General features: G+C 40.4%; 1 protein-coding gene across 1 annotated transcript; it reads left to right on the forward strand.

The window, feature by feature from the left end:
- Positions 1-8,191: 8,191 nt before the first annotated feature.
- Positions 8,192-9,031, forward strand: LOC126696144 (uncharacterized). The gene has a single exon (XM_050392928.1). The coding sequence runs from the start codon at positions 8,192-8,194 to the stop codon at positions 9,029-9,031; it is 840 nt and encodes a 279-aa protein (XP_050248885.1).
- Positions 9,032-9,701: the final 670 nt, after the last annotated feature.

Below are 9,701 nucleotides of genomic sequence, written 5' to 3' on the forward strand. Positions count from 1 at the left end.
TTATATAGAAAATTATGTGCTTTTTTCACACTTAAAATGTAAAGTAAGTAATTTCCTTAATTAAGTGATATCTCACATAATTCAAACCTGTTCTTCACCCACGAGAGGTCAAATCACATGAAATTTCAAGGTCATCAAAATTAATCCAATCACATAGTTAGATTTCAATTGAATCTGAATTAAATTCAGTTAACCATATAAGAATTTACAAAAGTCAACAAAAAAAATGGTGTCTACTTATTAAAACCATGAAATCCGTTAATTTAAAGTTAGAACTTCTATTGAAATTTAGAGTTGGACAAAATATGGTATCAACACTTGGTTCTCCTCATAAAGGAGGCCAAGTAATGCAACTAATGACTCTTGGCCAAAAAGGAACACAATGCTTTTTCTCCTAGTTTCAATTTAAAGAAAAATTACAACACTTTAACTCATGGGAGTCAATTTTGTACCGATGTCGTTTCGGTTTAGCTAAGGGAACAAAATACTTCTTTACCAGTTGATACTGATTTACTATTTCGAGATTATCGCTATGTGTGTGTGTGTGTATTTATGTAAGTAAAAGTTTATTAATTTTAATGTTTATCAACATAAAATTTAAAATTCATATATTTTATAAGCCTAAATATTAGTTTAACGCTCTGTTTATTTTGGCGATAATATTTTCTAGAAAATAAGTCATTTTTCAAAAAGTATTTTCTATAAAACTATATCATTTTCCAATATTTGGTAGCAACATTAAATGAGTTGAAAATTCCAACTTTCCTTATTTAACTTATTGTATGATAGAGTTGTTTTCCAAAAAAAACATAAATGGAAAGCAATCTCTAAAAATAAGTCATTCTTTTTCTGTTAACCAAAAATAGTTTTCTATGGACCAATTTTTTCTGATGCTACCAAACACTAGAAAATACGAAAAACTATCTTTACACAAGGTTTTCCATCAAAACAAACAGAGGGTAAGTACATTAACCAATATATTCATCAAAAAGTACATTAACCAATGTATTCGCTTAAATAACATTTTTTTTTTTTAAAAAAAAATTTAATCTTTTATTGTATTAGCCGAAACACCCATAATATCTCTGATACAACCAGTACAACCCAGTATTTTTTTTCCTGTGCATTTTAGAAAAATACCAATACTAGTTTCATGGCTGGTATGGTATATTTTCCTAATACGAAGAGTACCGGAATGGTATTGATTTCCATGCTTTGACTAAGAGCTACATTCTAAAAACATAAAATTACATGGAAAAGCACTATTGTAGAACCCAAGTTCTAAGCTCAAATGCTGAAATATGAGATGTGAGGCTGTAAGGCACCCACTCATCCAATCCAAAAGTTTGTTTTCTATGCATTAATAGATATTCTATATTATGATCAAACTAACATGTCATCCATTTCATACCAATGTAACAAAGGAACACAAAATCATAATGGCAAAACATTGGATGAAAAAGAAAATCGGAAACTGGTGAGTTGTTTGGTAGTCCAAAATCATGTTCACTAAATTTGCACAATCATCTTTAAAAAAAAAAAAAAAAAATGGGAATCTTAAAAATTATTTTTCATGCAAAGATCATGAATTATCGCATTGCATTTAATTTCATCTTGCATGTTCATCTATTAATATCACCACATTAATGATCTCATGCATCATTTAATCATGTTAAATCCACATTTCAGAACATGCTTGTTGGGGCTCTTTTTAGAACGATGATGAGGGCACTTTGTATGTGGGAGTCTAGCCTGAAACTCAACAGCAGCCCAAAAGTTACCAATGGCTATTACCGCATTTCTAGGCCTACAAAATGGAACTAGCCTTACGCCAAAAAAAAAAAAAAAAGCAATTTCACATATAACAAAATAACCCCAAACTAGTCTTAAAATAAGCCCAAAAAATAGTTATGTAATAGCCAGTTAGAACATAATGAATTATTAAATCAAAAAGTACAACATATGTGTAGCCGTGTTCCAAAAAGATTTAATTAGAATCTTCCAAATAGTGTGCACTTAGATGACTTCCTCAATGGTAATGCTCTTTAACTCTTAGTGATGTTGGTATGGTGTATGGCCTTTCTTTTTGGAGGTTTATTAAGTATTTTTGGTAGGGGTGTCCAACCTAGACCTAGACCCAACAAATCTATTCGACTTGGAGTCATTTGAGTTGAAGATTGATCAATGAAAATGTTAGGGGCTGCTTGGTTTTAAAAAAATCCTCACTCATCACTCATTACTCAATTCTCATCACTCCTCACTCATTACTCATCACTTATCACTTATCACTTAAAATATCCCAACTTCCTATAGGTGACACATTTGGCACACTGTTTCCAACTTCTCATAACTCAAAAATTTGTACTTTCTGTGGGACCCATACTTGAGCACCATGTCATTGAGTTCTGTTAGCTTATTTGCCTCACCCTCCCATTCTAATTTCTCCTGTTGTCTCTCATTTTATTTTTATTTTTTTCTGAAATTTGAATTCTCTAAGTTTTCGATTATGTTCTTGTTTTGGTGATTTGTTTGGATGCCGAGAAAGTGCAAGAAATGGCTGCTAAATGCTTAATAAATTAGGACATTTTTATGTTTTTTTTTTTTTTTTTAATTTGTTGTTTGTGTTGTTTGCATGCCGAGAAAAATTGGGAAAATAAAAGGAGAAGGATGATCCAATTTGAAGTGATTTTTTTTTCAAGCTTGTACCTTTTGTTTAATTTGATTTTCTTTTCAATGCGTGAGAAGGTGAGGGCAGGGTAGAGGGTTCTTTGTGTTTGGAGCTGCGGTGGTATGAAGTTGGAATGATCTTGTTGAAACCTAATGAAGAGAGCCGTTGCTTCTGCCATCAAAAGTTGCGCCTAGTGTGACTTCTCTCTGACTATGGGTCCAAGCAATGGGTGTTTATTTACCAAAATGCCATGAAAACTCAGTTTTCATAACTTGAAAACACCCAAAATGTGTTTTTAGTTTTGCTAACTTATCACTCAAAAATCAAAGAATTGAGTGATGGAAACAAAAACTGAAAACAAATCCAAACACACCCTTCTACCATGGGACCCACCAGTTTTGAGTTATGGGTGATGAAAACAGAGTGATGGGTGATGGAAAACATGAAATCCAAACAGCCCCTTAGCTTCCCCGATGATCTAGGGTTAAGTGGCAAGGTTCCCATATGAAAACCCAATGAAACTGATCCTCCTAACTCTTCAAGTAACACTTTTCTTTGCAGGATTTTCATCATGTGGTTCAAGCTTTGTCTAAGAGATCCAGAGAGATCTTTGTCATATTTGGCGAGATCTTTGTTAGCTCTGATGAAATCTCTACCATATCCAACAAGATCTCCACCAAACCAGCTAGTGCCACAAAATTTCAATTTGAATGCCAAATTTTCATTATGTGACGTTTGACAACTCATTTAGTCTCAATTGGTAATGGATTTTCATTTCTCAAACCCACCATTTTCATGTCAGCTATAGTGTTGATATCAAACCCATGTAGTCTCAATTGGTAATGGATTTTCATTTCTCAAACCCACCATTTTCAAGTCAACTACAGTGTTGATACAAACCCAAGTCTAATTGACTTGTACACACCTGTATTTTTGGAGTGTGAAAGTTTAGGGACCATTTGGTTGGAGGGGTTTGGTTGGAGGGGTGAAAAAGTGGGAGGATAGAAAATAATGGGAGGGTGGAAAAGTGGGAGAATAGAAAAAATTTTAATTTCTCTCATTTTTGTTTGGTTGGGAGTGGAAAAGTGGAGGGATGGAAAAAGTGAGTTTGTGGAAATTTAATCATATACCCTTGTTAAAAAATGATCACCAATTAAAAAAAAAAATGCAATCACCCAAATTTATTAAAAATAAAAATAACGTCTAAAAAAAAAAAAAAAAAAAAAAAAAAAAAAAAACATACACACACACAAAAAACAAAAAAAAGGAGAAAAAGAGCAACGTTGGACAAAGCCTGCCCCTAATAAAATAAAATAAAAAAGGCAATGTCCAAGAAAAAAGGAAAAAAAAAAAAGAAAAATAAAAGAAGGAAGAAGCCAATATCCAGACCAAAAAAAAAAAAAAAGCAACGTATTGGACTAAACTCATGTGCAAATGTAAACAATGCTCATATAAAAAGGATCTAATCTATTAGGTAATATATCTTGACTACTTTCCTAGTTCTTTGCTGATATGAAAGATTTTCACCATCTAAAAATGTCTAACACCCTAGATTCATCAAGGACTAAGATATTGTCAGACCCAATAGCATCTTCGGGCACTCAAGGGAGTGTCATGCCTCCTTGTCGAGCCTCCCATGCATCTAATGACTCTTAGAGCAATGTCAGACACTGACCCATCTGACACTACATCGTGTGATAGACAATTCCATCTTAACAAACGAGTCTCCACACTTAGCTCCACACCATTTATGTGTCTTCCACTCAAGTGTCTTTATATGGAAAGAACTTACACACCACACCCAAAGATACTTCTACATATTTGTATCCTCCAAACATAGGACGTTAAGCCCGAGGATCTCAGAGCTCAAACTATTGGACAGTGAAAGTTTAGTCACCTTATAAGCATTTTTTATTAAGCATTGGGCAAAGACTAAAGGGGAGTGTTAGCATCTAAAGTGTTGTCAAATGTAGTGAAAGTTGACCACATATTACTTGTTCCATATTTGCTCATCAGAGGTCCAAAAGATTAAAGAAGACATGCCAAACTTCATGTTGCTCAATCAACCTTGATCCACTAGAATTCTACTGAACATACTTGAGGCCTTCCAAATCACAAATTCCTAACTTTTTCCTCTTGAAAATTCATATGCTTGGGTCATGAATCTTTGAACTTGCAGTGATTTTTTTATAAACATATATATATATATATATATATATATATATATATTTATATATTTCTTTATTTCTTTATTTGTGAGGTCTTGTTCAAATGAATAAAATAGTAAGCTCCAGAGCTTTCCTTAGAGTTTCGACCATGGCTTCTCAAGCATTGGCTGAAAATCCAAGGTGAGAGGAGCCCATTTTTACTTTTTTAAGGAGTTAACAAGTTAGAGAAAAGATGTGTCTTGTCTTTTTCCATGAGCCAACATCTGTAAGTTGTTTAAGAAAATGATAGAACTTAGGTGTGGTTCCTTAGATTTCCCAACTAAATCAACACACATGGCCGATTTCTCCAACTCATCTTAAAGCCTGAATTTTCACGACCAAACCCAAGAACCCAATTCACGACCACCAAAACACAACGAGACCATGACCAACCCATGACTACTACCCACCAAAACCCAACTCCATCACCGTCTATCCCATCACCTAAACCCAAGTTCATCAGCATTTTGACCCATTTCTCTTTTCCAATCCCAAACCCCCACAACCACCCCAACCCAAACCCAACAACCTACAGAAACCCAATTCTGTCACCAAACCCAAACCCAACAATCCATGACCACCCAAACAACCACCACATGTTTCTCTATCATTAAAGGTTGAAACCCTATTCATCCCTTGGAAAAGCTGTGTACTCTGGTGAGTTTTTGATTACAAATCATGGGTTTGAGAGTATGGTGTTAATCATTTCGACAATACAAGCGGTGAACATGGCCATGGGCTCCGTGCCTCCAACGAGCTTGCACAAAACGTTGGAAAGCATGGGCTTGGTTGGCAGATCTGGCTTTCTAGGCCTTGTAGTTTGAATGAAGGTGAGTTCTAGATTTAGAAAGGGAGAGGAATGTTGGCAGTTGTGAGTGAAGAAGGAGAAAGGGTGGAGGTTGAACAATATTAGAGGATAATTTTCATATATTACATAAAATGGCTGAATGAATTACAAGATAAGTCTCTATTTAGATTATATACATATGGAAGAGAGAGAGAAAGAGAGAGAGAGAGAGAGAGAGAGAAGCTTAAAAGTAGGAAAATCAGTTATAACAGATTTAACAACTAATTGCGCGTGCCTAATAGCAACTTAAGTGCTAACTAACTGACTAATAATCCAAATGCTACATTTCAAATTTCCTAACTTAAGGGCACATTTGGTACACTGTAATGATTATTACATGGGAATAGGAATAAGTATTACAAGGAATACATTAAGTTGGAATGTAATAAGTATTACTATTCATTAGTTTGGTGACCATTTAGGAATAGAATCTTGAATATGCATCCATAATTTAGTAAAGCATATAAAGAAGATGTAATTAAATCATTTTTAAGTTAAATTTTCTAAAATACACTTTGTGGTGGGTAAAGTCTGTCAGTTGATGTTGGGCCATAACTCATGTACCAAGCCCAGCCGCGATAAAGAAGAAAAGGCGTGGGCGTAGGATACCCCGTCCCAATAGTGATGGGCCGGGCCTACTAAGGGGCGTCCGAGGAGGAACACCTCCTCGGACTCACCAAGTAAGCATCCAATTTGCACCCCATACTTAGCGAAAGGTCGCCCAGTACACGGAAACAATGCGTGACACTCAGGAAGGAGGAAGAGACAATCACAACTGCCGCATTAAATGCCAGGGAACTACTTTTCCAGCCGCATTAATGTGGAAGGGACAGGAACGCAGAGTGACCTTGGCCACTGCAACTCACAGAAAGGAGGGAGAATGACCTATGGAACAGGCACTCGAGTGGAAGATGGGATGACTGACAGGTGTAGGGACATGATCTCAGGAAGGGAGCTATATAAGGAAAGGAGATCCCCATGGAAGTAGGATCGGATGGTGTAGAGAAGAAAGGATAAAGGAGGAGAGAAGAGAGAGAAGCAGCAAGAACAGCCTCAGGGACCTTTACTGAAAATGCTCGAAGGAATATCCCTACGTCCAACTAGGTTGCATGGCTTGGTCGTAACTTCATTTTCTCCTGTCAAAGACCTAGTTCTATAACTCGCTCTCTACAAATTCATTGTTGAGGGACTTTTGGGCCAGGATCTCCCACCTGTTGGGCCTGAACCCCGAATTCGTCACCCTACAATTGGCGCCGTCTGTGGGAAGAACTTGTGTCTCGACAAGTGAAACAGCAAGGGATGGAAGGATCAGGTCCGCGCCAAGCCGGACGTACTGAATCTCAACGACAGGACAACTTTGTAAACCTTGAACGAGCAAAAGACCAAAATGATCAACGAGAGGGCAGTGTGAACACCGCTCACACGAGTAAAAGTCGCTCGAAAGGGAAAGACCATGCATCCCGCCAGCACAACGAGCAGAAGGCTCTGCAGCAAGAGATTGAGGATTTGAAGAAAAGGCTGCGGCGAGCCCAACAAAAACGTCCTTTGCCCATTTCGGATACTAGCAGTGGTGAGGATGATGAATACAGACGAAGGAGGAGGACCCCCCCGAGCGAGACGTTCTCCTATGAGGAAGAGAGGCCTCACAAACGCGGCCGCAAAAGCCCACCTTACCAAGGCTTAGTCAATGACGCCATGAGCAAGGCCCTGGATCGAATCTCCCAGTCGCCATTTACCCGTAGGATAGAGCGGGCGGTGCTCCCTCGGCGATTTAATCAGCCAACGTTTAGCCTGTATAATGGTCGAACTGACCCAGTGGAGCACGTGAGCCAGTTCAACCAGAGGATGGCCGTTCACTCCAGGGACGAGGCGTTAATGTGTAAAGTGTTCCCCTCCAGCCTGGGGCCCCTGGCCATGAGATGGTTTGATGCCCTCCCACCAAACTCTATAGACTCCTTCAAACAATTGACGCAGGCCTTTGGTTCCCGCTTCATCACCAGCACTAGAGTCCCTCGGCCCCTCGATTCCCTTTTATCTCTGTCCATGCGAGAAGGAGAGACGTTAAAGGCCTACTCGGACAGATACTGGGAGGTGCACAACGAGGTAGAGGGGAGTCACGATGACGTCGCCATCAGTGCCTTTAAAAGGGGCTTGCCAACAGAGCATGGTTTGAGAAAGTCTCTCACAGGGAAGCCAGCAACCAGCGTGCGGCAACTTATGGACAGGATAGACAAGTATAAGAGGGTCGAGGAGGACCAGCAAACCGGGAAGGGAAAGGCGAAGTTTGTCCCCCAGGAGAGAAGGGACTTCAGGTCGGACCGCTTCAGTAACAGTAATAAGCCGAGAAGAGATTATGCAGAACAGTCGGGATCTACAGGTGCTCAGGTAGTCCACGCTGTGTTCCGAGAGCCATTACACGTGATCATGGGAAAAATAAAGCACGAGCCCTATTTCCAATGGCCAAATAGGATGGCAGGTGACCCCTCAAAACGCAATCAGAATCTATATTGTGCGTATCACCAAGAGCCCGGCCATGTCACAGACGAATGTAGGAATCTGAAGAACTATGTGGATCGACTCGTCCGAGAAGGAAAGCTAGGGCATCTGTTGCAACGTCCTGAGCAGTCAAATGTCGATACCAGGCAAAGTACCTTGAGGCCACCCATCGGCACGATAAATGTCATTCTTGCCGCACCTGGGAGAACCGGTTCCGTCCCATTCAGAGTAATGTCAGTAGGTAGGTTCCCGACAGAGTCAGGCGAAAAGGAATCCAAGAGGGCTAGAGGGAGAGTGCCATTAATTGGATTCACGGAAGAGGACAAAGAGGGAACTATTCAGCCCCATGACGACGCCCTAGTCGTGACACTCAGAATAGGAGGTTATGACGTGAGGAGGGTGTTAGTTGATCAGGGCAGCGCCGTGGAAGTGATGTACCCGGACCTGTATAAAGGGCTGAATTTAAAGCAGGAGGACCTGTCGCCATATGACACTCCTCTGCTTAGCTTTGAGGGAAAAATCGTCATCCCTAAGGGCATGATCCGATTGCCTGTGCAAACAGACGTAGAAATAGTGGAAGTGGATTTCATTGTGGTGGATGCATACTCACCCTACACGGCTATCGTGGCACGGCCATGGCTTCATACGCTAGGGGCTGTGTCATCTACCCTGCACCAGAAGGTGAAGTATCCCTCAGAGGGCCGAATCAAAGAGATAGTGGGGGATCAAGGAGTGGCCAGGCATTGCATGGTATCGGCCATTGCTCGACAATTAAGCGACGCGCCTTCCACTTCAACCGGGAATACCTTATAGCAATCAAAAGCCCCGGTCCGAGTTGCAGGTAATGAAGGACCGGACCTGGAGGTGAGTTGTGAAGAGCTAGAGAAAGTGCTCGTCGGATCAGACCCCGAAAGGTTTTTCCAGATTGGCTCGGAGCTGCCAGCACAGGAGAAGTCGGCGCTAATTGATTTTCTGCGTCGAAATGAGGATGTGTTCGCTTGGGATCCTTATGAAGCCCCTGGGGTCGACTCAGACCTAATACGCCATCACCTTAACGTTAACCCAGCTATTACCCCAAAGAAGCAGCCGCCTCGGCGCCCGTCAAGGGAGCATGCAGACGCCGTGAGGGAAGAGGTGGCGAAATTGAAAAGAGCTGGGGCTATCAAGGAAGTCTTCTACCCCGAATGGCTGGCGAACACAGTCGTGGTGAAGAAGAAGAGCGGGAAATGGCGAGTTTGTGTGGACTTCACGGACTTAAATAAGGCTTGCCCGAAGGATCCTTTCCCAATGCCGCGAATAGACCGACTGGTCGACGCAACCGTCGGGCATCCCCGAATGAGTTTTTTGGACGCTTTCCAGGGCTACCATCAGATATCCTTGGCCACGGAAGACCAGGAAAAAACTGCCTTTGTCACCCCAATTGGCAATTATCATTACAAGGTGATGCCTTTTGGCCTGAAGAATGCCGGTTCGACCTATCAAA

The sequence above is a fragment of the Quercus robur genome, chromosome 8, assembly GCF_932294415.1.
Source record: "Quercus robur chromosome 8, dhQueRobu3.1, whole genome shotgun sequence".
Lineage (NCBI taxonomy): Eukaryota > Viridiplantae > Streptophyta > Magnoliopsida > Fagales > Fagaceae > Quercus > Quercus robur.

What these genes read in the sequence shown, in the direction of transcription:
- LOC126696144 (XM_050392928.1), top strand. Translation starts at nt 8,192, where the DNA reads ATGGCAGGTGACCCCTCAAAACGCAATCAGAATCTATATTGTGCGTAT.